The 27,260-nt window shown below is 40.4% G+C and overlaps 1 protein-coding gene across 4 annotated transcripts in view; it reads right to left on the bottom strand.

Moving 5' to 3' along the window:
• Mtdh (metadherin) overlaps positions 1–24,503 on the bottom strand; it is a 63,142-nt gene extending 38,639 nt beyond the window's left edge. For all 4 annotated transcript variants that reach the window (XM_028765898.1, XM_028765916.1, XM_028765907.1 and 1 more), the window contains exons 1-2: positions 23,807–24,503; positions 6,832–6,933 (exon numbers count right to left, since the gene is read on the bottom strand). In XM_028765898.1, coding sequence (XP_028621731.1) covers positions 6,832–6,933; positions 23,807–24,184 — 480 coding nt within the window. In that variant the 5' untranslated portion in view covers positions 24,185–24,503. The remainder of the gene's footprint in view (positions 1–6,831; positions 6,934–23,806) is intronic.
• Between the last annotated feature and the right edge of the window lie 2,757 nt (positions 24,504–27,260).

Here is a 27,260-nt window from a genome sequence, read left to right as displayed (position 1 = left end):
CACACACACACACACACACACACACACACACACACACACACACACACACAAATATTCTCCTTTGGCGTTCAAACTGCCACCTGTACTAGGGATTGGATTCAGAGCCTTTCTATTCTTCTAAATATATAGAATAATGTCTTTCGAAGTATTTAAAACTCACAAACTTGGTTGTCTGTCATTATCTTCCCTGATTTTCAATACTGTTTTAACTTTCTATGTGTAAATAATCAGGTTTTTTTTCCTAGCAACACAACTTCTTGAAGACAAAATAAGAGACGTCATTATATTTAACAAAATGTCTGATTTCGGTGTGCCACTGCCAACACTGATGTATGTACACAAGGAAGAGATGTGCTCTTGAGAAACTCATTCTAACAGCAGAAATAAGCAGAGGCTCAGAAGCTAAACAAATCAAACACTTCCTACAGTATCCGAATGATACTTAAGTCATCAGAGGGAACCTAAAAACCAGTATGCCAAGTAAGTATGTTCTTACTGTCTCCCACTTACATTTCTCATTTGCTTTTTCTCATCTCACATACACAATAGAAATGCAAAAATGTAGACCACTGAAATATGTCATACTATGTTAAATGTGTCCATATAAATAGGCCATATATTTATACACATATTCTATTACTTCACTTCTGAGAGAATGAATTAAATGGACAACAGACACCTAGACAATAGCTTTTGTGTTGTCTATGACTTGATATTTGTGTTCTCCCTCCCTCTCTCCTTTCTTTTTTGGTTTTGAGAGACAGGTTCTCCATGTCGTCCTGGCTGTCCCGGAACTTGCTCTGTAGACCTGCCTCTGCCTTGAGTTCTGGGACTACAGTCACGTGCCACTGCAGCACACGAATGTAAGCAACTAAGCACTCTGTACATGCAGGGGGCTTTCAGCACAGCTACAGGCTGCTCTAGCTGATCCTTGCTTCAGTGCACGCCGCTTTGGATTGTGTTGTTTGGTCACACGTCTCAAACCTCTTGGTCAGAGAATACTTTTTTAGACTCTAAGGATTTAGATTTATTTAATTAGTTATGCTAATGTATTCAAAAATAATCACATCTATCTATATAACTATATCTACATAGTTGTATTTTTCACAGCAAATGACAATGTGACAATATCATTATATATCTTTCAAATATCTTTAATGTTTATTTGAATAACTAATTTAACTATCTACTTCTGTGTCCAACTTATGGCAATAACTTGTTTCCATTGTGAAACATGAAGAAAATCCAGAGACGTTCACAATGTGTGAATATGTTTTATTTTGTGGTATTGGGGCTTTAACCCAGAGTACTGTGCATGGTAGGCAAATGACTTATTACTGAGCTATATCCCTGCTCACATAGAGATCTATCCAATGGAGAAGGGAGGAGAATTTTTTTTTTCCTCTTCAGATAATCTGAGCATTCTCCTTTAGTATTACATCAGATTAGTGTTTCCAGGGTTAGAAATGATTAGAAGAAAAAAAGGAAACATGAGTAGTTACTAAAAGGCATGCGATTTCTTTTGGGAATGAGGAAATTATTATATAATTTGATTGTGTCTGTATGTCATTTTTTTTTTCGGGGGGGGGGGGAGACAGATTCTCACTATGCAACTCTAGCTGTCCTAGAATTCACAGAGATACACCTGCCTCTGCCTCCTGAGATTAATGGTGTGCACAACCAGGATGTGGGGCTTTGAATATGTTTGGCCCAGGGAGTGGTACTATTAGGTGGTGTGGCCCCGTTGAAGTGGGTGTGAAAGAAGTATGTCACTGTGGGTGTGGGCTTTGAGACCCTCCTCTTAGGTGCTTGAAAGCCAGCCTTCTCTCCCGCTTGCCTTTGGAACAAGATGTGGAACTCTCTGCTGCCTGGATGCTGCCATGCTTCCTGCCGTGATGATAATAGATTGAACCTCAGAACCTGTAAGCCAGCCCCAATTAAATGTTGTCCTTTGTAAGAGTTGCCTTGGTCATGATGTCTCTTTACAACAATATAAACCCTAACTAAAACACATACCCAATTCAGTAAATTTTTTATTTTTTCTTTCAAAATAAAACTCCTTTAAGAAGAAAGAAAGAAGGAAGGAAAGAAGGAATGAGAAAAAGAAAGAAAGAGAAAGAAAAGTCAATGTGGCAGGACCTGAGGAAGGTTAAGAAGTTGAGATCAGCCAGGCAGTGGTGGCGCACGCCTTTAATCCCAGCACTTGGGAGGCAGAGGCAGGAGGATTTCTGAGTTCGAGGCCAGCCTGGTCTACAGAGTGAGTTCCAGGACAGCCAGGGCTATACAGAGAAACCCTGTCTCAAAACAAACCAAACCAAACCAAAACAAAACAAAACAAAACAAAACAAAACAAAACAAAACAAAACAAACCAAACCAAACCAACCAACCAAACAAACAAACAAAAAAAGAAGTTGAGATCAGGCTAGTTCCACAGGCAGGTATTTTAGGTCAGGTTCAAAACTGTGGAGTGTGGGGGCTGGAAAGATGGCTCACTGGTTAAGAGGCATATATCCAAGTTGGTTCTCAGCACCCATGTTGGCAACTGGGAACTGTATGTATCAGGTCTTTGATGTTACCCCGGGCCCACCTTCTGATGTACTTGCATGCACATAAGCTTATGTAGGCATACATTTAAATAAACAAAAAAATCTTAAAAGAGGAAAAAAAAAAACTGTGAAATGTCTTCTAAGACCACTGAGAAAACATGAAGGATTTTTAGCAAATAAACTATCTGTAACTAAAGTTAGAGAGGATCCAACACCCTCTTCTAGCTTCCACGTGCATGACATGTGCATGTGTTCGCACACAAACACAGAGGCAAAACAGCCAAACACATAAAATAAACCTTTAAAACCTTTTCATACTCTACCATATTAAAATTAACTTTGAATGAATATTTAATAGTTTTTGTTGTTTTGTTTTAAAAGATAGGGTGTACTATGTACCCCTGGCTGGCCTTGAACACACAGAGCTCTCCCTCTACAGTGCTGAGATGAAAGGTTTACACTACCATTCCTACTTTATATATGACTTCGTAGTATAAAGGTATTGGTCAACTACAAAATATTGGTTCACTAGCTTATACAAATTTCATGAAATGTTAAGATATTCCATTGTAAATTTCTTTTTCTTTTTTGAGACAGGATCTCATGTAGCCTAAGCTGGTCTCAAACTGAACTAGTACTTAGCTTGGTTGGAATTACCCTTGAATTTCTGATCCTCCTGCTTCCACCTCCCAAATTCTGGGATGAAAACCACATCCCACCATTCCAGGCTTTTAAAAAAAATCATATTTATAATACCAATAGTGAATTATCAGAAATTAAGTATTAGAAGTTGTTAAAGTCATGACAGTAAATCTAAATCTTCCAAATTTCTAATTTTCATTTGACAAGTCCTTTTATCATTTGCAGTAAACACTATCTTGTTTTCCTTATCGTGATGAAATAACTTTGTTTACTCTTGAGAAAATGCCTAAAGGTAGATACTCATGTCTGAAAAGCCAATCATTATTTCTAAGAAAAACAGAACATAAGGTAAGTTGCTAGTTCATCTTACAATTCACTGTACAAGAGTTTCTCCTTAAAACAATTGCTTCAGTATGAAAGTATACCTTTATACACACTCACATTTCACCACGCAGAATAGTTAAAAATCATGTACTTTAAGATAGCTCATCAGGTAAAAGTGCTTGCTTCCAAGTCTGACAACCCAAGTTCATCATCAACTTCTAGAACTCACAAGGCAGAATGAGAGAAATAATTCCTCTTTGCAAATTAACGTGACCACATGTGTGCCCATATACGTATATACACAAAATAAAATAACAAATACAAATTAAGAATTAAAATTAACAATCTTTTTTATTGTGTCCTTGATAAAGCACTCTTAAGTGAAACTAGCAAACTTTCCTCTTCCAAAATGCAGTGGACAGCAGTAAGGAGAACGAACAGCTGTAATAGTTCAGTGCTGTTGACTTGAGTCATGGTAAAGAGCCAGTAATTTCTTTTTCTCTTCCCCCCATTAATTTGTGTATTTGCTTTACATGCCAATATAAGCCCCCTCCTTTTAGTCCCTCACCCAACACTTCCTCTCCCTCCCTCTCCCCTTCTCCTCTGAAAAGGAGAGGACTCCAGGCACATGCAGAACTAGGTACATCCTCTCCCACTAAGGATAGACAAGGCAGCCTAGTTGGGGGTAACAGGATACACAGGAAGAAAAGAGTCAGAGACAACCCCCACTCCAGTTGTTTGGGGACCACATGAAGACCAAGCCGCACATCTGCTACATATGTGCAGGAGCCAGTAATTTCACCCACTGCTTTGGCACCATCAGTGCAAATATCAACACAGTAAAAAAAGCAAATCATGTTTTAATCACTAAGCAAATAGTTTTGTTTTCAGAGATTCAACCAAAGGGTCCTTAGGGCTCCTTTCTCAGGGATTCAATGACCAAATTTTGAGAATTGCTGCCTTAAATTAATTGAAGAACTATTATTACCAGCTATGTGGGCTTGTGTAGTTAGCTACTTATATGTTTAGCTATTCAAGATGTAAAACACCCCCTCAGTGCTGCTTATTAGGATGGAGCGATGTGAAAATATTTCGCTCATTGAATGCGATTACTTCTTATAATGAATATTAGGAGTGATATCAGGATGTCAGTGCATATCTTTTAATAATCTACTAGTAGCCAACCTTTATACATTTTTGCTTATGATTGGTTTTCTAATTAGCAATTTTCACATTTCCTCCTTTAATTCAGACCTTTATAATCCTAGATTTAAAATGGATTCATAAATACTGCTGACAGATAAATTTGCCTAAAGCTTTATGTATACATAAATTAAAAAGAAAAAAATCATATGCCCCTCCAACTTGACCTCTCAAGCATCTTTAAGGCTTTTCCTCTGAGTGTGAATAACATCCATGTTCATTTGATTCTCTCCCTCCAAAACTGGCTTCCCTTTCCAGTTACTGATAAATCATCCATCTGTAATTAAGGCAGTATTCTCTCTTTTTTTCTTTCCTTTCTTTTTGAGATAGAGTCTCATTATGTAGCTCTGGCTGGCCTGAACTCACTATGTATACCAGGGTGGCCTTGAACTTACAGAGATTCATTGCTTCTTCCTCCAGAAGCTGGATTAAAGGTATGCACCATCATTCCCAGCAAATCAATCCTTTCTGGCTATGCAAACAGGATTTTCTTTCTCCTTTTTCCATTGAAGACCTGGCACCCTACTTTATTAGACAACCTGTCTATTTGTCTTCCCAGATAGTTTCTTTGTTTGCTTCTCCCTACCTAGACTGCCGTATTTCTGTGGATAAAATATAGCTGGGTAGTGGTAGCAAACTAGCATGTAGGAGGCAGAGGCAGGTGGATTTTTGAGTTCAAGGCCAACCTGGTCTACAGATCAAGCTCCAAGACAGCCAGGGCTAGGCAAAATACAAAACAAAACAAACAAACAAACAAACAAACAAAAAAACCCCACATAATTAGAGAAAAAAAAACAAACCCAAACTGACAAACAGGCAAACATAAAAAACTACTATCATTATTTCACTATCCCTTCAGTAATTATTTAGCACAGTGCCTGGCTAATAGCCCTATATGACCTCTACTAGAAACTACTTAACAATCAGGCACTGATTGCTTCCATATCAAAACAAAGATCTAGAAAACAACTACATATGGTGACATGCACTTGTAATCCCAGCATTATGAAGGTGAAGGCAGGAGAATCATAAATTTGAAGCTAGTCTGGGCTCTAAAAACAGACATTAAAAAAATAAATAAATAAAGCCAACCTAGAAAACTATGGCAGTTTAATCTGATTTACACCAATAAGCTCACTCTAGCTCTCCATATAAAATATATGGGTGTGTATTTTTTTTCCCTTTCTAGACTAAGTATTATTCTATCGACTTAAACAACAAGAAAGACAACCAGTATTATAACTTGAGATATAATTACTCTTTGTACAAAAATCAAGCTCCATAGGGCTGGAGACAGCTCAGTGGTTCAGAGCAATTGTTACTTTTCCAGAGAACCCAAGTTCAGTACCAATGACCACGATAGGCAGCTAACAACTCTCTCCAGCTTCTGGGGGATTCAAAGCCCTCTTCTGGTCTCCACAAGAATGTAAACGCACACACTCCCACATGCACGTGAGCACACACACACATACAGAAGCACTTGTGGAAGCCAGAGGACAATTTCTCCTACTACGGTGATAAGTAGTATCTGGGGAACTGAACTTAGGTCTTCAGGCTTGGTGGCAAATGTCTTTACCTACTGAATCATGTTGTTAGCCCTAATATAAACCTAATAAATAGTTCTCTCAGCACAGAATAATTTTGTTAAATAAAGTCAATTGTTTAATAGGTAGATAATTCAATTACTCTAATAAGGGAAATCAGTATAAACAACACCACTGGACAATTTTGCTAAGCATTTTTTTATATTAAAAAGTACATTATCATGAGTAACAGGATTCTATTATGATAGAATCATGTTAAGATTTATATCAGAAGTAATCTATAAAGCTAGAACCTCACTCAAACAAAAGACACTCAAGTTGCAAATTACTTTTGGCATAATGAAACATTTACTAACACCACTGTAATGGTTTTTTTTTTTAAAGAAATGGTGACATAATCTTCTTTAAAAACAAAACAAAACTTTAAACTTTTACCACCTATCCAGTATGATTACTTTAGATTTTGCAGTTTCCTTAAATGGAAGACTTACACTATTATTAAACATGAAAGTATAATTTTATATCATTCACTTTATTAAACACTTTGTATACATATGCTCCCAAGCTTTACCTTTTCATTTTTCTTGTCTGTCTCTGGTGGCTGTTTTGCAGTTATGCTTCGGGGAGTTCTGACAACTTCTTCCTCGTGTACTTCAACAGTCCGTCCATTTGGCTGCATAGGTAACAAGAAAACACTGTAATATCGAACTGACTGACAGATAAAACTAAAGATTTATAACTGGGAAATAACATATACAACAATGAAATTCTTCCCTGAACTAAATTAACAGGGTTGCTTTTATATGCCCGTATCATCTAAATCTCATTGGACTAATAATGAGTATTTTGTGGTGTGTATAAATTTATTGTTTTTAAGTATTTACTTTTATTGTATAAATGTTTTGTTTTACATGTATGTCTATTGGCCATGTGTCCTTGTAGAGGTCAGAAGAAGGCATTAAATCCCCTGTAACAGACATTATAGATGACTGTGAGCCCCTTTGTGGGTGCTGGGAACTGAACTTGGATCCTCTGGAAAAGCAGCCCTCTCTAGCATCCCCCTATAATGAACATAAAAACAATTCTGTACCACAAGTTTTCTGTACACATAGCAGTTCCTCTAATGAAAAAGAAAAGAAACAGAGGTAGTTACAAGGGGCTCTGAAATGTATTTACACTAATGATCACCATTAGCTGGGCAACCTCAGGACACCTAACTATCTCTAGATTTTATTTCTATACCTATGATAGTTTGGCACTATTCAAGAGTCAGTAAACTTTTTTAAAAAAGTTTGTTTACATTATGTGTACATGTGTGTGATTTTGTGCATGTGAGTGTGGAGGTCAGAAGAGGCTGTGGGATCTTCTGGAGCTTAGTTACAGGTGGTTACAAGTCACTCAATGTGGAAAACAAATTCAGGTGCTATGCGTGATCCCATTATCCAGAACCTCAGGAAACCTTTTTGAGACAGATTGTGCAACTCTGGCTGGTCTAGAACTCAGATTCACCAGACTCTGCTTCCCCCACTCCTCCTCTTCCCAAGTACTGAGAAGCAAACCTTTTCTCTATAGAACTAGACAGAAAATATTTTAGGATGTATGAGTCAGATAGTCTTTATTGAAACTGTAACTCATCCACAGCAGAAAAAAAAAGTAGGCAAAGATGATATACAGATGAATGAATGCATGCTAGAAGACCCTAATGTTGCTTCTAATTCTATAATGTAACGACTAAATCCCACTGTCACAGACACAAGCAAACAAAACAAATTACTTCATTACTAACAATTCTAAAATGAGAGTGTTTTGGGGCAGAATCAAGTCTGTGATCCCCAAATCCACTTTGTAATCAGAATCACTCCTACTTTCCCCTCCCCCCCTTTTTAAACAATTCTGAGCTCTATTTACAGAAATGGAGAGACTGAGGAATTTGACAAAAAGGAAGCCATGATATTCATCTATTATTCTTTCTGAATCCCATCACTTCTTTTCACTTATCTATTTCTTCATATTCAACCCATTAAAGTAAGTAAATTAATATACTAGTTTTAAAAACTTTGTTTCTTTAATCCCAGCACTTGGGAGGCAGAGGCAGGTGGATTTCTGAGTTCGAGGCCAGCCTGGTCTACAGAGTGAGTTCCAGGACAGCCAGGGCTACACAGAGAAACCCTGTCTCGAAAAACCAAAAAAAAAAAAACTTTGTTTCTAATATTTGTAGAATACACTTTTATCAAACTGCACATCATAGTACAGCTATGTACTGAAGGAAGAAAAAGGAATGTTAAATACCCATGTTTCTTTTGTACTTTTTCTTTGGCTCTCCTCCCATCCCCCTTTTGCCTTGTCCTATTTGGGTTTGTATTTTACTCCTTTTTAAGATGCATGTCTGTATACTAATAAGAAAGAAAAAAAGGTGCGGATTTGGGTGACTAGGGGAGTGGGAAGAGGCTGGAATGAGTCGGAGAAAGGGAAATCATAATAATTTGTATGATAAAATCTATTTTAAATTTTTAAAAAGTATCTATAATGTGACTTTACATGCATTGTTAAAAACAACCGAGCAGGAGCTAGAGAGATGGCTCAGTAGTTAAGGGCATTTGCTGCTTCTGCAGAGAACCCAAGTTTGGTTCTCATCACCCACATAGCGGCTCACAACCACAACAACTCTCATTCTAGGAGATCTGATACTTTCTCCTGTCCTCCCTTGGCACCAGACATGCATGCAAACCACTTATAAAGTAAAATAAAAATAAATCTTAAAAAATATCAGAGACCATTTACATTTTAAAACCCAATTTGTAGGTTTTCCAAAGATTTATGGCAGTCAAAACAAAAGCTGAGCAGGGCAGTGGTGGCACAAGCCTTTAATCCCAGCACTTGGGAGGCAGAGGCAGGCAGATTTCTGAGTTCGAGGCCAGCCTGGTCTACAGAGTAAGTTCTAGGACAGCCATGGCTAAGAGAAACCCTGTCTTGGAAAAAAAAAACCAAAAAACCAAAAACAAAAGCTGATTTCATAGCTGAATGAATGTCTAATTAATCAACATTTAATCTGCTGGATCTTAGCCTGTTAAAAAAAAGATGGTGAAAGCCAAAACTAAAAGTCCTTACTCTTGATCTGGTTTTCTCTCTTCTGTGTTGTTTGATCACTCTCTGGGTGTTTGTATGGAGTAGTGCATAGAAAGATAAGAAACCTCAGAAAGCAAGTAGACTTAGGGACATCTACCCCCTGACCTACCCTCAGAACCCTCTGATTCTACTTTCCAACCTTCGTCTTACTTGTCTTGTTATTCCCACATGATGGTTCCTTTTAAATCTTGTCTTTGTTTTTTAGGTGAAATCTTGCTATGTTGTTAGTCTCAAAATCACTATCTTTCTCACCCATCTTTTGAGGTGTAGGGTTAAATGTGCTACTACTAGTTTGACTTCTTTTTTCTTTTAAAATAGAAATGGGATCTCAAATGAGTTATTCAAATTGGCCTCAAACTCTCGGATATATGCACACTTTCTACTTCAACCTTTCAGGAAGCTAAGCATGTATATGGGAAAGGCATTGCACCCAAATATAGACTGTTTTTCAGTTCATATTAACTGTCTTCTCTAGCCAAAATCAACTGTTCTCATTTCTTGTGGTTAGTTTTTCCTTCCTCCCTCCTTCTCCCCCCTAGAGACATTGCGTAACTCTTGCTATATGGAACAAGCTGGCCCTAGCCTCTGGAGTTCTGGGATTAAAAGCCATGTGCTACTGCAGCTAGCCTGCTCTATCTATGTAACTGAACAATCTTTCCTCTTAAAAGTTTTGGTTACAATGATTAATAGCAGACTTCTATTTCATTTGAGCAGCTTTTACTTAACAAGACTGTGTAAAACAATCTGTATCTGAGGTAAGCATTTATAAAGTTTAAGGACTTCTAACATGAGCCTTATTTTCACTTAGGCATTTAAATTTTATACCTAGCTACAAAATTTGAACAACATAACTTGAAATTACTTGGAAACTAGTTAGAAACTAGAAGATCAATTACCAATTGCCACAGAAATGTGGCACATGGGTTTTGGAATTAGACAAACTGAGATAAGTTGCAACAGCTACCTGTGATAATAACCCCTGTGATTTAAAAATATTTTTCATGTGTATGTGAGAGTACATGTGGAAATTAAGAAGATATCTTTTGGGAGTTGGTTCTCTACTTCTACTATGTAGGTTCTAGAAACTGAACAAAGCTCACTGGCTTAGTGGCAAGCACCTTTATCCACTGGGCCATCTTGTTATCCCTAGTCACTCTGATTTAAAAGCATTTTTCTTGATTTCACTCTAAACTTCATGATTTATATGTATGAAAAAACTGTGTACCTAGCTTCTAGGGCTCTTGTTAGAATACACCAAATAGGACCATGTGAAAACATACCTGTTCAAGAAAATGTCCTCACTTCTGATCTCCTTTCCTGCCTAAAGGCTTAATGCTCACATGTCCTAATCTCATATTCAAGCACTTATGGTCATTTTTATACTAGCGATCTCAAAAATGTTAAAGCCTGGTGGTCAAATCATCCTGGACATGCATCCAAAAGACACAATGCTCTAGACATAAATTCCTTCAGAAAGTTAGCAGATTACAACTAATATGTAAACATAGTCTCTCCAAGGCTAAAAATAGCATAGGGTTTTCTTTTCAAGGGACAGTATTCTTGAGTTTCTTGTAAAACACAAAATTACTAGCCCAGTGTACGCCTTTAATCCCAGCACTCAAGAGTCAGGAAGGTTGGTAAAGCTCCAAGTTCAAGGCTAGGCTGGTCTACGTAGTGATTCTAGACCAACCAAGGTTACACAGTGAAATTCTTAAGAAAATTATGTGGCACTTACATGTGTTCACATAACTAATACCCAGTAAACAACAGAGTAATGTGTAGACTCCTACAAATCCTAAAACAGAGAAAAACATGATCCTGTTCTTCAGAAGTTTACAAACAGCAGAGCACGGTAGCAGCATGTGTTGGTTATCCTAACTCTTGGAGGCAGAGGCAGGACTGAGGCCAGCAATATAGCAAGCAAGTTCTAGATCAACATGCAATATCATTAGTCTCACTCCAAGGGGTTGGGGATTTAGTTCAGTGGTAGAGCACTTGCCTAGCAAGTGTAAGGTCTCACTCCAAAAACCACAAAATCACAGCACAGCAATGACAAAAAGGATAGTCTAACAAAGGAAGTAGAGTATACAATAGTACACACTAAAATAAAAAGGGAACAGTATTCCTATTTCCTTAGTTCAGATTCCTAGCACTTATATAAAAGCCAGGCATATTTGTCTGTAATCCCACCACTGTGACTACAGGGTTGGCAGTCTGGCAGGTGGAACAGAAGGATCCCTGGAGCTCACTGGCCATTCAGTCAAGCTAATTTATGCACCCCAGAATCAGTAACCTGTCTTAAAAGGAGAAAAGAAAAGAAGAAAAAAGTGGAGTGCTTGAAGAAGAAAATCACATATTCATTCATTCATTCATTCATTCATTCATTCATATTCTCTCTCTCTCTCTCTCCCTCCCTCCCTCCTTCCCCCTCTCTCTTTCTTTCATGTGTATAAATACTATGTAGTTTGAAGGCAAAGAAAGAGACCAAGATTGAAATTCCAAATGTGTGTTACCCTGAACATGTTTCTACTTCACTAGATTTTCAATTTTTACTTAAGTTAAAACTATAGGGAGCACGGAGGAGTCATTAAGTGTGTTAGTATACATCAGAAAAATGGTAAGGGGCAAAGCATGAAAATTCAGAAGATGCACCTTTAGCAAAGAAGTTAGATTACATGTATTCTTACAATAACTAGTAAGTTCTAAGTACTTGTTCTGTGCTCATAATCTTCCAGAGGCTTCACATACATGATTTTTCTTTATGGATAAGAAAGTATCAGAGCCTGTCTAAGAAGCCAGGCAAAGGTAACTCTGGATGCACTACCCACAAGAAAGACTTTTAGTTGTGAAAAATTCTGATACAAATTCTGGATTTCTTAGGAGTTTAAAAACAACTGATACATATTAGATACTAAATCCAACTCCAGCCAGGCAGTGGTGGCTCACACCTTTAAACCCAGCACTTGGGAGGCAGAGGTAGGCGGATTTCTGAGTTCGAGGACAGCCTGGTCTACAGAGTGAGTTCCAGGACAGCCAGGGCTACACAGAGAAACTCTGTCTCGTAAAACAAAACAAAACTCCAATTAAAAAAAAAAAAAACCTCTTCATAATCACTAGAACAATATATATTTACTTATTTATTTAATGTATATGAATACACTGTAGCTGTCTTCAGACACACCAGAAGAAGGCATCAGATCCCATTACAGATGGTAATGAGCCATCATGTGGTTGCTGGGGATTGAACTCAGGACTTCTGGAAGAGCAGCCAGTGCTGAACCATCTCTCCAGCCCTAGAAAAATTTTTTTTTTTTTTTTTTTTTTGCCCTAGAACAATCTTATGAATATAATCTATAATACAATTTGCAAATTTTGCCATATAATCTGAGCTACTTCTCTTAGTGGTGAAGATCCCAGTCAAAGTTCAATTCTTCAGGGATTCCAAACTATTTCCTGATTAATTGTACTGTGGATTCTCAATACCTGTCACATAGCTAAATTATGCTCTGATGATTTCTGAAAAATGAAACACAAGCACTGTTTTCAGTTTGACATAATGAGAACTAAGATAAGGACTACAATAGATACAGATTGTCTATGTACTTCTTGCCTAAATTCTGATAATGGTTTCTAGCATTCTGTACATCAGTTTCAAAATTATTAACAGAATTGAACAGAAAACACAAGAAATATAAAAAACTCCTAGATAACATCAAACTTAGAACTTTCTATTTTGCTTGAATAATAACTTAAAAACATCTCCAAGCCATTCTTTTTTTAAATTTGTATTATTATCTTCACATCCCAACTGCAGTTCCCCTCCCTGTCTCTTCCCCCATCCACTCTTCCTCCATTTCTGTCTAGAAAAGGGCAGTCCTCCCATGAATATCAACAAAACATGGCATATCAAGTTGCAGTAAGACTAGACTAGGCACCTCCCCTTGTCCTAGGCTGAATGAGGCAACCTGGTATGAGGAAAACAGTCCCAAAAGTTGGTAAGAGCCAGAGCCAGCCCATTCCCATCGTTAGGAGTCCCACAAGAAGATCTACACAGCTGTAGCATATATGCAGAGGTCAGTCCTATGCATGCTCCCTAGTTGTCAGTTTGGTCGCTGTGAGCTTCCAAGGCTTAAAAAGTAGAACATGGATCAATAACATGAAAGTAGAACAAATACAAGTATTCAGGAGGTTTATTTGTTCTTAGTATCTAAGAAGAACACAGATATTGATGGTCTTTTTATGCTAGTACTCTGACAGTATGAAGCAAAAAGATTAAAAAAAAAAAAAAAAGTCACATACCCAAACAAATAGAGCCAAAATTCTGGACTTCTTAAAAAAAAAAAAAAAAAAAAAAAGCAATAACGATGTAACTTAACTGGGGAAGTTGGGTTTATTGTATCTATGAATACAATTTAATATCCTGGAAAATGTCATGGAAATCAGAGAGGTACAGTAAAAACATGATCTAGGGTAGTCAGTGGTAGCCCATGCCTTCAACCTTACCACTCAGGAAGCAGAGGCAGGCGGATCTTCGTGAGTTCATGGCCAGCCTGGTTTACAGAGTCCCAGGACAGCTAAAGCTACTACACAGAGAAACTCTGTCTTAAAAAGCCAAGAAAAAAACAAAACAAAATGCAACATGACCTTCTTAGACTGGAAATGAGGTTATCATTTTGTTTATGAAACTCCTCTTGTCTATGATCTCAAGTATGTCACTTAACCTCCAGGCTCCTCTATGAAACCATGAGTATTTTGATATATTACTTAAAGCTTTCTTCCTTCTTAAAAAAAAAGAAAAGACATTGATTTTATGTATATGAGTACACTGTAGCTGTCTTCAGATATACCAGAAAAGGGAATTGGATCCCATTGTAGATGGTTTGAGCCACCATGTGGTTGCTGGGAACTCAACACCTCTGGAAGAGCAGTCAGTGCTCTTAACTGTTGAGCCATCTCTCCAGTACCACTTAAAAGTTTCTTAACCCACTATTATTTACAAAGATTTTTACCTTTTAAAACATTTGTGTCTGTAAGTATATATAAGCATGTGGAGGTACCCATGAAGGCCTGAGGCATCTAAACCCTGTGGAGCTTGAGTTACAGGCATTTGAGAGCCACCAGATTTGATGTGTGTACTTGGAAGAGAACTCAGGTATCTTTTAACTGCTGAGCCACCTCTCCAAACCCAATTATTACTACAGTTCTTTTAATAATTAAAGCCAGAGGAATAGACTTTAAGGTAAAGAGAGGGTTGTAACTTAGCGGTAGAGCACTTCTGTAGTATATAGGAGACTTGAATTCAATCCTTTGTACGTATCAAAAAGAAAAATAGACCTAAGTGTCAAATGATGAAGTTTAAGATTTTTTTTTTAAAACACATATGTGTATGAGCCTGCTTGAGTATGCGTGCACTGTGTAAACACAGATGTCTTTGGAGGCCAGAAGAGGGAATCAATCAGATCGCCTGGGACTGCAGTTATGAATGGCTGTGAGCTGCTAAGTGAGTATTGGGTATTAAATCTTGTCCCATCCAAATTTACTTTCAGTAGTGCCAGTAAAACCACTAACAAAATAAAACAAAACCAAGAACAGTCTTAGTTCTACTGGGAATATATTAAACTATACATTTATTTAGCTCAATAACAAATTACTCAAATAACTACAAGTGTTATTATTTTAGGCATTTCATCAGCAACCAATCAACAAAGCCTCTCATGTCAGGCAGGGTTTGCCACTGCCTTTCACTCTAATAGGCTAGTCTAATCTTGGAAAAGACCTTTTAAAAGTAAACAAGAAGAACATATCCTGGTGGCCATCACAAAGGAAACAATCAATTTGAAGGCAGAATACTGAAGGGGATAACAATTTTAAATACAGAGATTGGAAAAGGATTTTTCTGAGGTGATTTTTATTTTTGATATATGTCAAGCCAGTTGGCTTTAAACCTGCTACATAGCCACGACCAGCTTTGAATTGCTAACCTTCCTGTTTCCACTGCCCAAATGCTGAGATTACAGACTTTTGCCATCTCTTCTGGCTTTCTAAGATGATTTTTAAGATAAGATCTAAAGACTGATAAAACCGATGGTGAGAGACTGTTCTAGAAACTTTATCATTTACTCATGTAAAGACAATGAACTATGAAAACATTTGTGAACAATCAAAACCAGACAACAACAAATCATCAGTGTAAAGTAGCAAATAAGATGGAGCTAACTGTGGGGCAGTAGGCTATGAGAAGCCAGAAAGCTTGGTAGAAATCCTTGAAGCCCCGGAAACCTTGGTCTGAAGAGGGCCAGCAGGACGGAAGGTTGCTTCAGGACTTCCCAAGCCATATATGGCTCTCTTACTTCCCACAAAGAGGTCTGTGACCTTTACCACGTAGGAATAACACCTCCATGCAAATAAGGCATCCCCAAGCCCTCAAACCAAACCAATAGAGGTTACCTGTTCTCCTCCCAAAACTGTATATATATCCCCAGAGCTCAAAGTAAAGTGCGCTGTGTGGTGATCCCTCGCCAGTCGCTGGCTATCCTGCGCATTTCAAAGGACAACTCTCCTCTCTCCTCTCAGCGGGCAGAGCGAACTGAGAGCTGTAACACTTTTCTTCCGTGGGCTCTCACGAGCTACCCCCGAAAGAGGGAACTGAAAGAGCCGGTAACACTCTCCCGCATTTGGAGGCTACCACAGAGGTCCTGCTCCTTGCGACTGAAAAGCGGTGCTGTGCCCTAGTTCAGAGCTGCGCTCTCCCTCATCTCCGCTGCCACCACCCCCGCCTCTGGGGGTCTCAAGCTGACCGGAGGCCGCCACGGAGCACGAGCCCAGTTGTCCCGCCGGCTACCAAGGGCCCCAGGCCGGCTTGGCCGGCGCCTTCCACGCCCCCGACCCCAGAGTCCGTCTGCCCACCCCCGCGGGCCCGGCCTGGAGCGGGCGCCTGCCGCCCTGTGCCCCAGGCTGCGCAGCTGCAGCCGCCCTCGGTGCCCTGTGGCGGTTCCGCCAGCCGCTCTCCCGGGTCTTGTTGCGCTTCTGCTCGTGCCAACACGCCCGCCTGCAATCCCTAGGCGCAAGCAGTGCTCGACTTTATCATTTATTCATGTAAAGACAATGAACTATGAAAACATTTGTGAACAATCAAAACCAGACAACAACAATAACAACAACAAACCATCAGTGTAAAGTAGCAAATAAGATGGAGCTAACAACTGGCTTTGAAAAAAACCAGGTGCTGGGACATATAAACCATGAAAAGAGGTTTTGATTTTGAGTCTAAAAGCTATGAAGTGTTGCTTTTAGGCCGGACAGAAATTCACTATTTCAAAAAGACTCCTTACTAGCTAAGCATGGAGGCAAATGCCTGCAATCCCAACACTCAAGAGTTCGGACACCCCTGCTGAGACAGGAGGCTCCTGAGTTAGAGGTAAGCAACAGGGGCTGGAGAGATGGTCCAGCAGTTAAGGCAGCAGTTCTCAACCTTCCTAACGCTAAAGATCATCTAAGATCCTACATCTTCTGAAATCATTACTCCAACTAAAAGCTCAAATGAAGAATACTCATTTAAAACCTGAACTGACTTGGGGCAACATGAAAAACCACATAAAAGAACGATTTTAAAAAATGCCAATAGAAGAGAAAAAGAATGAAAGAAAAAAGCCAGCAAATGAAGAGTACCCTTTCCTTTCAGTATTAGAGACAAAGTGCCTGCAAATTTCACCTAAAAGACCTATAGCTAGATTTTTTTTATTAGAAGATAAAAAGCAAACCAATGTATTAAAAATATATAGGTTGAAAAATATATTTAACAACAACAAAAAGCAAAAGCAAGGTGGCGGCGGCACACATGTTTAATTTATGTTTATGCCATAGATCAGCGCTGCTTTCAACCTTGGCCAGAAGCTTCCTCTGCTAGGCAGTTGTTAACAAAGTGGCTCACAACAAGTAAATGCTGAGAATAAATGATGTGAATGCTCAGCTCCAAACACAACATCCGCATCATCCTCTCGAGGCTCAGAGGACACTGTGGAAGAAGAGGAGGAAAGAAGAGAGTGTTGCAAGGTGTTCTTTTGGACATAACATGGCTACTGTACACAACAAGAAACAATAACTGTTACCTGCCCAAGATCAAGCCAGTCAAAAGTCCCTCATGGATGGGGCATGAACTTACAAGGCCTCATAGCTGACAGATGCTGGGGCAGAGGGAGTCATTTTTCTTTCAGGGTATGACTACTGATAGGTTGCCTAAATTAAAGTAGATGGGAAAGTTAGATACCTTTGTGAATCCAGGCAGCACTAACTGGACTCAGTGGGTCACTGAAAAAAGGATGGATATGTGAAGTTGGGGACATCTTAGAGGGGATGAGGGAGAGAGAGAGGAGTAGATATGGGTATAATTAATTAAGAAACAAAAAGCCGCTGGGCGGAGGTGACGCACGCATTTAGTCCCAGCACTTGGGAGGCAGAGGCAGGTGGATTTCTGAGTTCAAGGCCAGCCTGGTCTACAGAGTGAGTTCCAGGACAGCCAGAACTACACAGAGAAACCCTGTCTCAAAAAACAAAAAAACAAAAAAAAAAAACAAAAAAAAACAAAAAAAAAGAAAAAGAAACAAAAAGCCAGTGGTGGTGACGCATGCCTCTAATCCCAGAACTTGAGAGGCAGAGGCAGGTAAATCTATTGAATTTGAGGACAGCCTGGTCTACAGAGTTTTAGAATGGCCAAGGCTGCACAAAGAAACCCTGTTTCCAAAAACCAGAACAATAACAACAACAACAAAAAGAAAGAAAAGGTTTTCTTCAATGGAGGTCTATCAAACACATTCCAGGGCAGGCCCGATGCCTAGGAGTAGTTAGCCACCACAAAACAGAATCATGTTTTATAGTGCACCTTTTGTTTTTGTTTTTATGTATTTATTTATCTTATTGGTTTTATTTGCTTTGACTTTTTTATTTAAAAAAAAAAGAAGAAATATTTATTTTATGTATGTGAGCACACTTTTGCTGTCTCCAGACACACCAAAAGAGGGCATCAGATCCCATTACAGATTGTTGTTAGCCACCATGTGGGTGCTGAGAATTGAACTCAGGACATCTGGAAGAGCAGTCAGTGCTCTTAACCCGAGTCATCTCTCCAGCTCTTTGTTTTTGATGGCGCAGAAAATGAAAAAAATACATGAAATTGGGTGGGGAGGGCAGTAGGGAGGATCTGGGTGGTTGTAAAGGGCAAGGAATATGATCAAAATATATAAAAATTAAAATAAAATGTATTACTTTATTAAGAAAAAACAAGAACAACAACAAAAAAAGATGGGGGCTGACAGTTTAGAACACTTGCTTCTTCCAGAAGATTCAACTCCCAGCACCTATATGGTTGCTCAGGACCACCTGGTAACTCTAGTACCAAGGGGATCCACGGCCTTCTTTTGGCCTCCATGGCCCCAAGCAACGCTTATGTGCAGGCAAAACATTCAAACACATAATGAAATGTTTAAAACAGAAAGAAGAGACTGATTAGGGAAGACATTTAACATCGATTTTTGCTTCTACATCCACACATGTACAAGTGCACAAACAGATGTGTGTATATATTTACCACACACATAAACATTTTGAAAATAGGGATTAGCCCAAAAGAGATCTAACACGCTTCGTTAAATGGCCCAGATACATCAGGCTGCAGCGGCAAAAAGCCATCCTCTAAAAGCGACTCAAAGTACCTCTTGCCATTAACCAGTTCACCCAGGCCCTGGACAGGCAAACAGCTACTCAGTTGCTTAAGCTTGCCCACAAGTACAGGCCAGAGACAAAGCAAGAGAAGAAGCAAAGGCTACTGGCCCATGCTGAGAAGAAAGCTGCTGCCAAAGGAGACGTCCCAACTAAGAGACCACCTGTCTTCCGAGCAGGAGTCAATACAGTCACCACCTTGGTGGAGAACAAGAAGGCTCAGCTGGTGGTGACTGCCCATGATGTAGACCCCATTGAACTGGTGGTTTTCCTGCCTGCCCTGTGCAGAAAGACAGGTGTGCCTTACTGCATCATCAAGGGAAAGGCCAGGCTGGGTTGCCTGGTCCACAGGAAGACATGCACCACTGTTGCCTTCACACAGGTTAACTCGGAAGACAAGGGTGCTCTGGCTAAGCTGGTGGAAGCTATTAGGACCAATTATAATGACAGATATGACGAGATCCGCCGCCACTGGGGAGGCAATGTCCTGGGTCCTAAGTCTGTGGCCCAAACTGCCAAGCTGGAAAAAGCAGAGGCTAAAGAACTCGCCACTAAACTGGGTTAAAAAATAATGTACACTTAAGTTTTCTGTACATAAATATAATTAAAAAATTAAAAAAAAGAAAATAGGGATTGCATAATTTAGGCAATATATCCTGAAACATACAATGTTCATTCAAAGAAACTAGTAGTTTACATCACCAAATCCACCGAATAAGTGACTCAACTAAGAAAATTTGAGGGTGGCAGGAATCTTGTCATATAGCTGAGGGTGACCTCAAATTCAAGATCCCCTTGCCCGTGCTTGAGTTTTATGATTGCAGGTACACCACCACTGCATGGCTAGAAATATCTTTATTGTTTTTTGACAAATATCATAGTTCAAAATGGCCTGGACCTCAATATAATTCTCCAGCCTCAGTGCTGAAATTACAAGGTCAGCTCTGTGTAGTGGTGGACACTTTTAATCTCAGCACTTCAGAGGTAGAGGCAGGCAGAGCTCTGTGAATTTAAGGCCAACCTGGTCTACATGGTGAGTTCCAAGACAGCCAGAGCTGCATAGTGAGAGACATTGTCTCTAAACAAACATATGAAAAAGAAAACAAAAGCTCTTATAGTGTGGACTTTATAGCTCTATTCCAGTGAGTAGTTTTCAAACTAATCAGCTTGTTATGAATACAAATTTAAAAAGCCAGGCAGTGGTGTACACCTGTAGTGGCAAAAACTCCGGGCTGAGGTGGAGGGCCATTTGCAGCCAGGAGTTCAAGAAAGCAGGTTCCCTAGATCCAGTTCTAAAAAGTTTGAACTTTAATGGTCTGAAACACAACTCAGGAATCCACAAATTTTAAGGGCATTCAAATTGATTTTACTGCAAATACCCCCAAAAGGGAGGCTCCTTCACAGTTTTAACTACGATCTTCAATTTGACATATAAGTAAGTCAGTCAGATTAGGTTAAATGTTTTATTCAAATTTAGGGCTCCCCATTCCTCTCAAGCTGTTTTTCTCCAGCTTTTAGCATTTCTCAGGCTTTTCCTACTAATTTGACTGAATCTCTTTACTTTAAAAGCAACTTCTGTGATTAGACATTTGGTGCCTTCTAGGACCACAATGAGGCTGTATTGTTAATGTCTTGAATAAGCCCCTCAGTATTTATTGGAGAGGGATTCCAGAACATCCCAAGTACCTTATAAAATAAAATAAAGTATTGGTATGTCACTTACAGATATCTCCATACACTTGAAATCATCTTTAGAGTAATTATACTTAGTCCAAAGTATATATTTTATATACAGTTGTTATGCAGTATAGGTTAGAGACTAGTGACAAGAAAAAAGTCTGTACCTAATTCAATACAATTGCAGTTTTTAAAAATCATTGATCTGGGGAAAGAGAGGTCTCATGTATCCCTGGATGGCCTCAAGCTTAGCATGACTCTGAAAGTCTAATTTTCCTGTCTCCACTTTGAATGTTGGGGCTATAGGCATATGCCAAGACCCCCAGTTTATACAGTCCTAGTCAGTGAACCCAGGAGTTATGCCTGCCAAGTAAGCACTCTAACCAACTTAGCAACATCACCAGCTCCCTAAAAATAAAATGTTGGTCCTTAGTTGGTTTAATCCATGAAAGCAGAGCATACATGGGGAGTGGACTGTGGACAAACATCTTCTGTAACTGGCACAGAGCTCCCTGGAGAGACACTGAGCTTCTACTTTTCATGTTTCCTTCACTGTAAGACGGACAACACCCCCTTTTCTTGCTTTCAACCTGCAAGTAGGCCTTGTTTGTTTTTTCCTCCCCTAAGTAAAAATGCAGCACAGTACAAGAAACAAAATGAACAGGAAATAATAAAGTTTATATTTAGCCTTAGAAATCAGTATTTTTCTAAGGGGAGGGTGGGATGGGGGTGTCATACCTTATATCAAATAAGAAACCAATTCTGTGAGTCACAAATGCATTAAAGAAAAACAAGCTTATGCCTGTGCTGGAATACAAAATATATTTCTGAGTTGCAGACAAAAGTTTCAGTACCATAACTTCTCTAACACATTCTTACTATTTGGCAGATGGTTACTTTTTCACCCGCCAATCTCAATTCCAGCTCCTCAAAGATCTCAGGAGATTTTATTACCCATCCCTTCTTCCTTAACACAAATGAAAAGCAAGAGGAACCAAATCCTATCTGCTGTACATTTTTCACAAAGTGTGTTCTTCCCTTCAGATGTCATCTGTGTCATGATGCACTTCCAATGAACTCTTGGAGCACCTGTTTCTCTCCTCAGGTCCCTCCGAAATTCTAAACATCCTAAAGAGGCTTTGAAAGAGGCAGAGGCAGGCGGATTTCTGAGTTCGAGAGTTTGAGGCTAGCCTGGTCTACAGAGTGAGTTCCAGGACAGCCAGGGCTACACAGAGAAACCCTGTCTCGAAACAAACAAACAAACAAACAAACAAAAAAAAACCAAAAAGGAAAAAAAAAGAAAACTTCACAACCTGCCACAATCCACATAGGCCTTAGCACTAATGCATGTGGTTGGTTTCAAGATCACCTTTACTCTGAAGCCAAGCAGTTTTATTTTCATTAAAACATTACTTAACCCTTGATGCTGTCTACAGAACTTTTAATTATGCATGTTCTCAATGTGCTCTGTATTCTCTTCTCTTAACTTCAGAAGTATTAAACTGATAACTTTCTAAGTTTCCTCTCTATCTCTCCACTCAGCAATCAAAACACGAATGCTCATGACATGAGTGGTCAGCCTTCTTTTTTGTATTGTTAGTAACAATATTCTTTTTTTGATGCAAATCCCAGCTTCCTGAAATAACTTCCCTAAATTTCTCGGAACTGGAACTAGTCTCCACCTTCCAAATCACACCAACATTGTATTCACACCTCTATTTAGCACTTATGGGTACATGAACACAGTTTTTATGAACCTGTCTCCCACACTAGCTGCCATGATTGACTTTAATTCCTATATGCCCATCAAACATACCAGAGCACATCTCTTCATAGTAAGAATCTGGTACTGGCTTACTGAATTGTTCTGAAAAGGTAAAGGGTTACATTCAGCTGATATAAAAATAGAAGATATTTCTTTTTTGAGACAAGGTTTCTCTATGTAGCCCTGGCTGTACTGAAACTATGGCCTTAAACTCAGAGATACGCCTGCCCCTGCCTCCCAAGTGCTGGGATCAAATGCATGTACCACCAACACTACGCTAATAGATATTTCTAATGTTACTTATCTTTCATATTACATAAAATATGCAACACAGGCTACTAAAATAGTTCAGTGGGTAAAGGCACTTGCCAACAAGCCTGAGTACTGGAGTTCAATCCCCAAGATCCACGTGGTGGAGGGAAAGAAGCAACTCCAACAAGCTCTCCCCAACAAATATACATATAACAAAATAGTACGGAGAAATCACAACACAGGATACAGAAGTAAAACACTAAAGCCTAATAAAAATGGAATATACTTTACATTTCCACATGTGGTCAGCAAACTGCGGCTTGAAACCTCTCAACCTTCAGCATTCCAATCTGTCAGCCCTTTTTACTTTATTTAAAAAAAAAAAACTTCCACTTCGTGGACTGTACTAGACTACTTTGCTGAACTTGCCTTATGTTTTGCTCAGGGCCATATATCCCAAAGGAGTATTAGATCGACAGCTCCCTTTTGCCCAGCTCCTGTACCAGCAACCCAATGGCCACACTCACAAGGCTAAGTTAGGGTAATCATTTCCCTTTAACATTTCCAACTAAGAGGAGTATGTCTGGATCTGGACACCTTTAATCCTCTTTAAGCCAGAGTTTTTAGGTCACCGTACATCCTCCACTAGCCACGGTCTCAGGTCTCAACGTGACTTCAGATAGACATCTCTTTCTTCCAGGCAGTCTTTTCAGAACGTCCCAACGTCACTGTACGGTCCCACTAACCTCCACATGCAGCCTACTTCCATAGGCCTCTAGAAAGGATCTTCTCTTGGGGAAGCCAAGGTTCCCATATGATGGCTGTAAGTTTGGGCACTTTTATTTAAACCTACCCCTGGAGTTAATTACCATGCAGGAAAAACTTTCCTACTGGTTCTTACACTTTCCGACTTCCCCTTACTCAAGGAACGTGTTCACCTACCACCTCGTCCTGAGCTCTCGCTTAAGTGCTCTCACCTCCCTCGGCCCCCGGGCTCCTCGCCACTACTCACTTTGGGCTTTTCAGGCAGCTTCTTCCGGTTCTTCTTCTTTTGCTCTTCGCTTCTGAGATTCTTCAGCTGGGCTGTGTCTTCGGAAGCCGGAGTCGGCGAGGCCGCCTCCTCCCGCTTGCGGGGCAAGCTCCTTCGCTTCTTGCGGGCGCCGGCGCAAGCCGCGGCCCAGCCGTAACCTAGAAGGAAGAGCAGCAGCAGCCCGAGAGCGCCGGTGCCCACCAGGATCACCCAGCCCGGGTACCGCTTCGGCTCCAGCCCCAGGTCGAGGCCCAACTCGGTGCGCAGAAAACCTAGGCCGACCGAGAGCAACTCCCGCAATCGGGCAGAGCCCTCCTCGGCCTGCTGGGCCAGCTCGTCCTGCCAGCTTCGTGCAGCCATCTTCCCTCCCGTCAGAGAGACTCGCGGGATGACGCCGGGGAGCACACACGCCGCTGGAACAGTCGTAGGAAGCGACGAGGGCCGCGACACCTCAGGCCGAGTGCATCGCGGCCGCCCCTCACGCCGAAGTAGGGAATAGGCGGCCGCCGCCGCCACGGGGAGGGCCGAGTGTACCCAGTCCCCGCAGCCGGCCTCACACCGCCGCCTCCAGGAGGACACCGGGCGGCGGGGACAGAGTGTCTCCAGAGGCGGCCGCTAAGCGGCGTCGGGGCGCCAGCGCCAGGCCCCGCTGTCCTCCCCCGGCGGAACAATGGCGGCTCCGGCCGTGATCCACGCTGCGCGCGGAGGCCGGCCGGGTCACGTGGATGTTGTGGGCGTGACATGAGTCACGTGGCCGCGATGGGCGGGGCGGACTCCGGTCTTGGAAGGGTCAGCGTGAACTGTGTGCGGTTGGCGCCTTGGGGCGACGTGGAGCTTGGGGAGCAGGAGCTAGAAGCCTGACTGCAGAACTGCTGCGGGCTGGGGCGCTCTGGGTGCGGAGAGGGGTTCAGGGGTGAAGTCTGCGCGCGAGCAAGACAGTCACATCCATCGGAGTATGAGCAAGCTTTCTGCTTTCTTCCCTGCAGTGATGGTGCAGTGGACCGGCTTTTTCTCCTTAGGTCAGGGGCCGGTTGGATGCTTCCAGAGGGAGCTCCATGGAGTCTGAGGCCGCGGGCACGTGTAATTCACATCTGAGTATTCCTTCGGGGCGGACTAACATATTATCATTTGCCAACGTTTGCGTCCGTTCTCTCATTCACTCCTGCTGTCTGTTGTCAGGCTCCAGAATTAAAAAGTCGGCAAGCCCGTGGGAGGCACTATTATTTTCCTACTAATTTGTAGCCTTAATAGGAAATATTGAGAGGAAGCCCATTAGACTGTATTTATATGCGAGGGAAGCATATTATTTTAAGCTTTTATACAACACAAAAAGAGTTGCAATTTTTGAATGCATGTGTTGTCCAACAGTCGAATGTAGCATTAGAAGGAAACTAGGTGGGTTGGGGAATGTCGCTCAGGGATAGAACATGCTTGCTGAACATATGCAAGGCTCTGGCGTCGATTCCCCGCACCAAAAATAAATAACTGAGACGCTTCTTCAGTTCTTAATTATAAAAATGCTTGGGGACTACCTTAGTATTTGTATTTTGACTTTGCTGTAAGGAAACAGTCTATAATTAAATGATAATTAGCATGTAAGCAACTGAAGTAAATACAAACTAAAAACCTAGTCATGTATTTTGACCCATCAGTATTGTAATGAGTTTTGTGATTAATGGGTGGAATGGAGTTTTATAAGTAATAAACTACTCTTACTAAACTTTTTGCAGACTTATAATTAAAGGCTAAATTATAAAGGCCAGAGCCTTAAAAGGAGATCTGCTATGAACTCTAAAAATTAACAAATTCCATTCATATTTTTAAATAAGATTTATAACACTACCTATTGGTGTTGGTCATAGTTTTCCTAAGAAGTTCTACTGATCATTTTAGATTATCACCTGTGGATTTATGAATGAGGGGATTACAGTAATTGTAGGTGAGCATGCTAGTCCCTTTGACAGTCTAGCAAGTAAACAGTTTAGTAAGATCATGTCATCTTGTGAAGTTTTTTTTTTCCATCTGCTGTATTTGGAATCAGGGACATACTTGTCATCATATCTTGCCCGCCCGCCCTCCCTCTTTCTCTTTGTATGCACATGTATATGCACTTTGTTTTTGTGGTCTTGCTGGGGAATTGAACCCAGATCCTCGAGCATGGTTGGCAAGCACTGTCCCACTGAACTGTATCTTTATCCCACCATGCACTTATATTTTAAAAACAAAAAAGTGGGGTCACACCCAACTGGTTTGCATTCATTACAGTTAACAAAACTTGTAAGAATATAATTATACTTCCAGAAAGTTGGGGTTATCTGTTGAAACAGCACAAAGATTAGATTAAAATGTAAATAAAGCAATACTTTGAAAGAATCAAGGCAAAACAGCCAAGTGTGATGGAATACCCACTCTGATCTAAGTAGACAAGTCCTAATTCCTGGTGAATGACAAAGATAAAATGTAAAATATGCTCAAAACCCTCTATGAGAAGTTCACGGTTGGAAAGGAGTGCTTTTTCTGAGTAACTCATTCAAGGGGCTGCCAATCATAGATAAAAGGAATGAACTATAAACACATACAAGGTATGAATGCACCTGTTAATGCTGAGAGAAAGAAGCCAGACAAATAGTACATAGTGTATGATTCCATCTGGGTATAATTAGAAAATGAAAACTGATCTACAGTGATAGCGTATCAGTGGTTACTTAGGGACGTGGGGTAGGAGCAAGGAAGTTCGAGGAAGATCTTAAGAAGAGACCCAAGGAAACAGGAGAGAGGTAAATATGTTCTTTGCTCTGATGATCAGTTCATAAGTTTTCCAAAGCTTCAAGCTATATACTTTAAACATTTTGGTTTAGGACTTGTCAACTGCTTCCAAGAAGCCATTCAAGACGTTGTAAAAGTCACTTATCCCTGGATGAGGTGGTGCATGTTTGTGATTGATTCAGTAGTCAGGAGACTGGGCAGGAGGACCCAGTGTTCCAGGCAAGGCATGGCTACGTAGCCAAGCCCCACTTCAAACAAACAAAACCCCAAACACTTATTTTTATTGCTGTGATAAAATATGATCAAAAGCAAAGTATGAAAGAAAGAATTTATTTTGAGACACCGTTCCAGAGGATTAGGGGCTATAAGGCCAGGAAGGCCTGGCAGCAGGAATTGATCACAGTTTGATTGACAGGAAGGCATAGAGAGGAAACTGGAGGGGAGATGACTCTATAATCCTCAAAAGCCCGACCCCAGTGGCTTTCCCCTTCCAATAAGGCTCCATAACCTAAAGTTCCCTAACCTTCCAAAACAGCATCACCAAGGGTTAAAATATTTGGACCTGTGAGGGACTTCTCATTTAACTCCTCCCAAACCAAGCAAAAACTCATAGCCTTAGGTCCTCCAAAAGTGAGATTCCAAGCAAAGATTTTTCCCACCCATGAGTTTT

The sequence above is a fragment of the Grammomys surdaster genome, unplaced genomic scaffold (assembly GCF_004785775.1).
Source record: "Grammomys surdaster isolate TR1022 unplaced genomic scaffold, NIH_TR_1.0 63, whole genome shotgun sequence".
Classification (NCBI taxonomy): domain Eukaryota; kingdom Metazoa; phylum Chordata; class Mammalia; order Rodentia; family Muridae; genus Grammomys; species Grammomys surdaster.
Note: the sequence above shows the minus strand (reverse complement) of the source record. Positions and strands in the feature narration are given on the sequence as shown.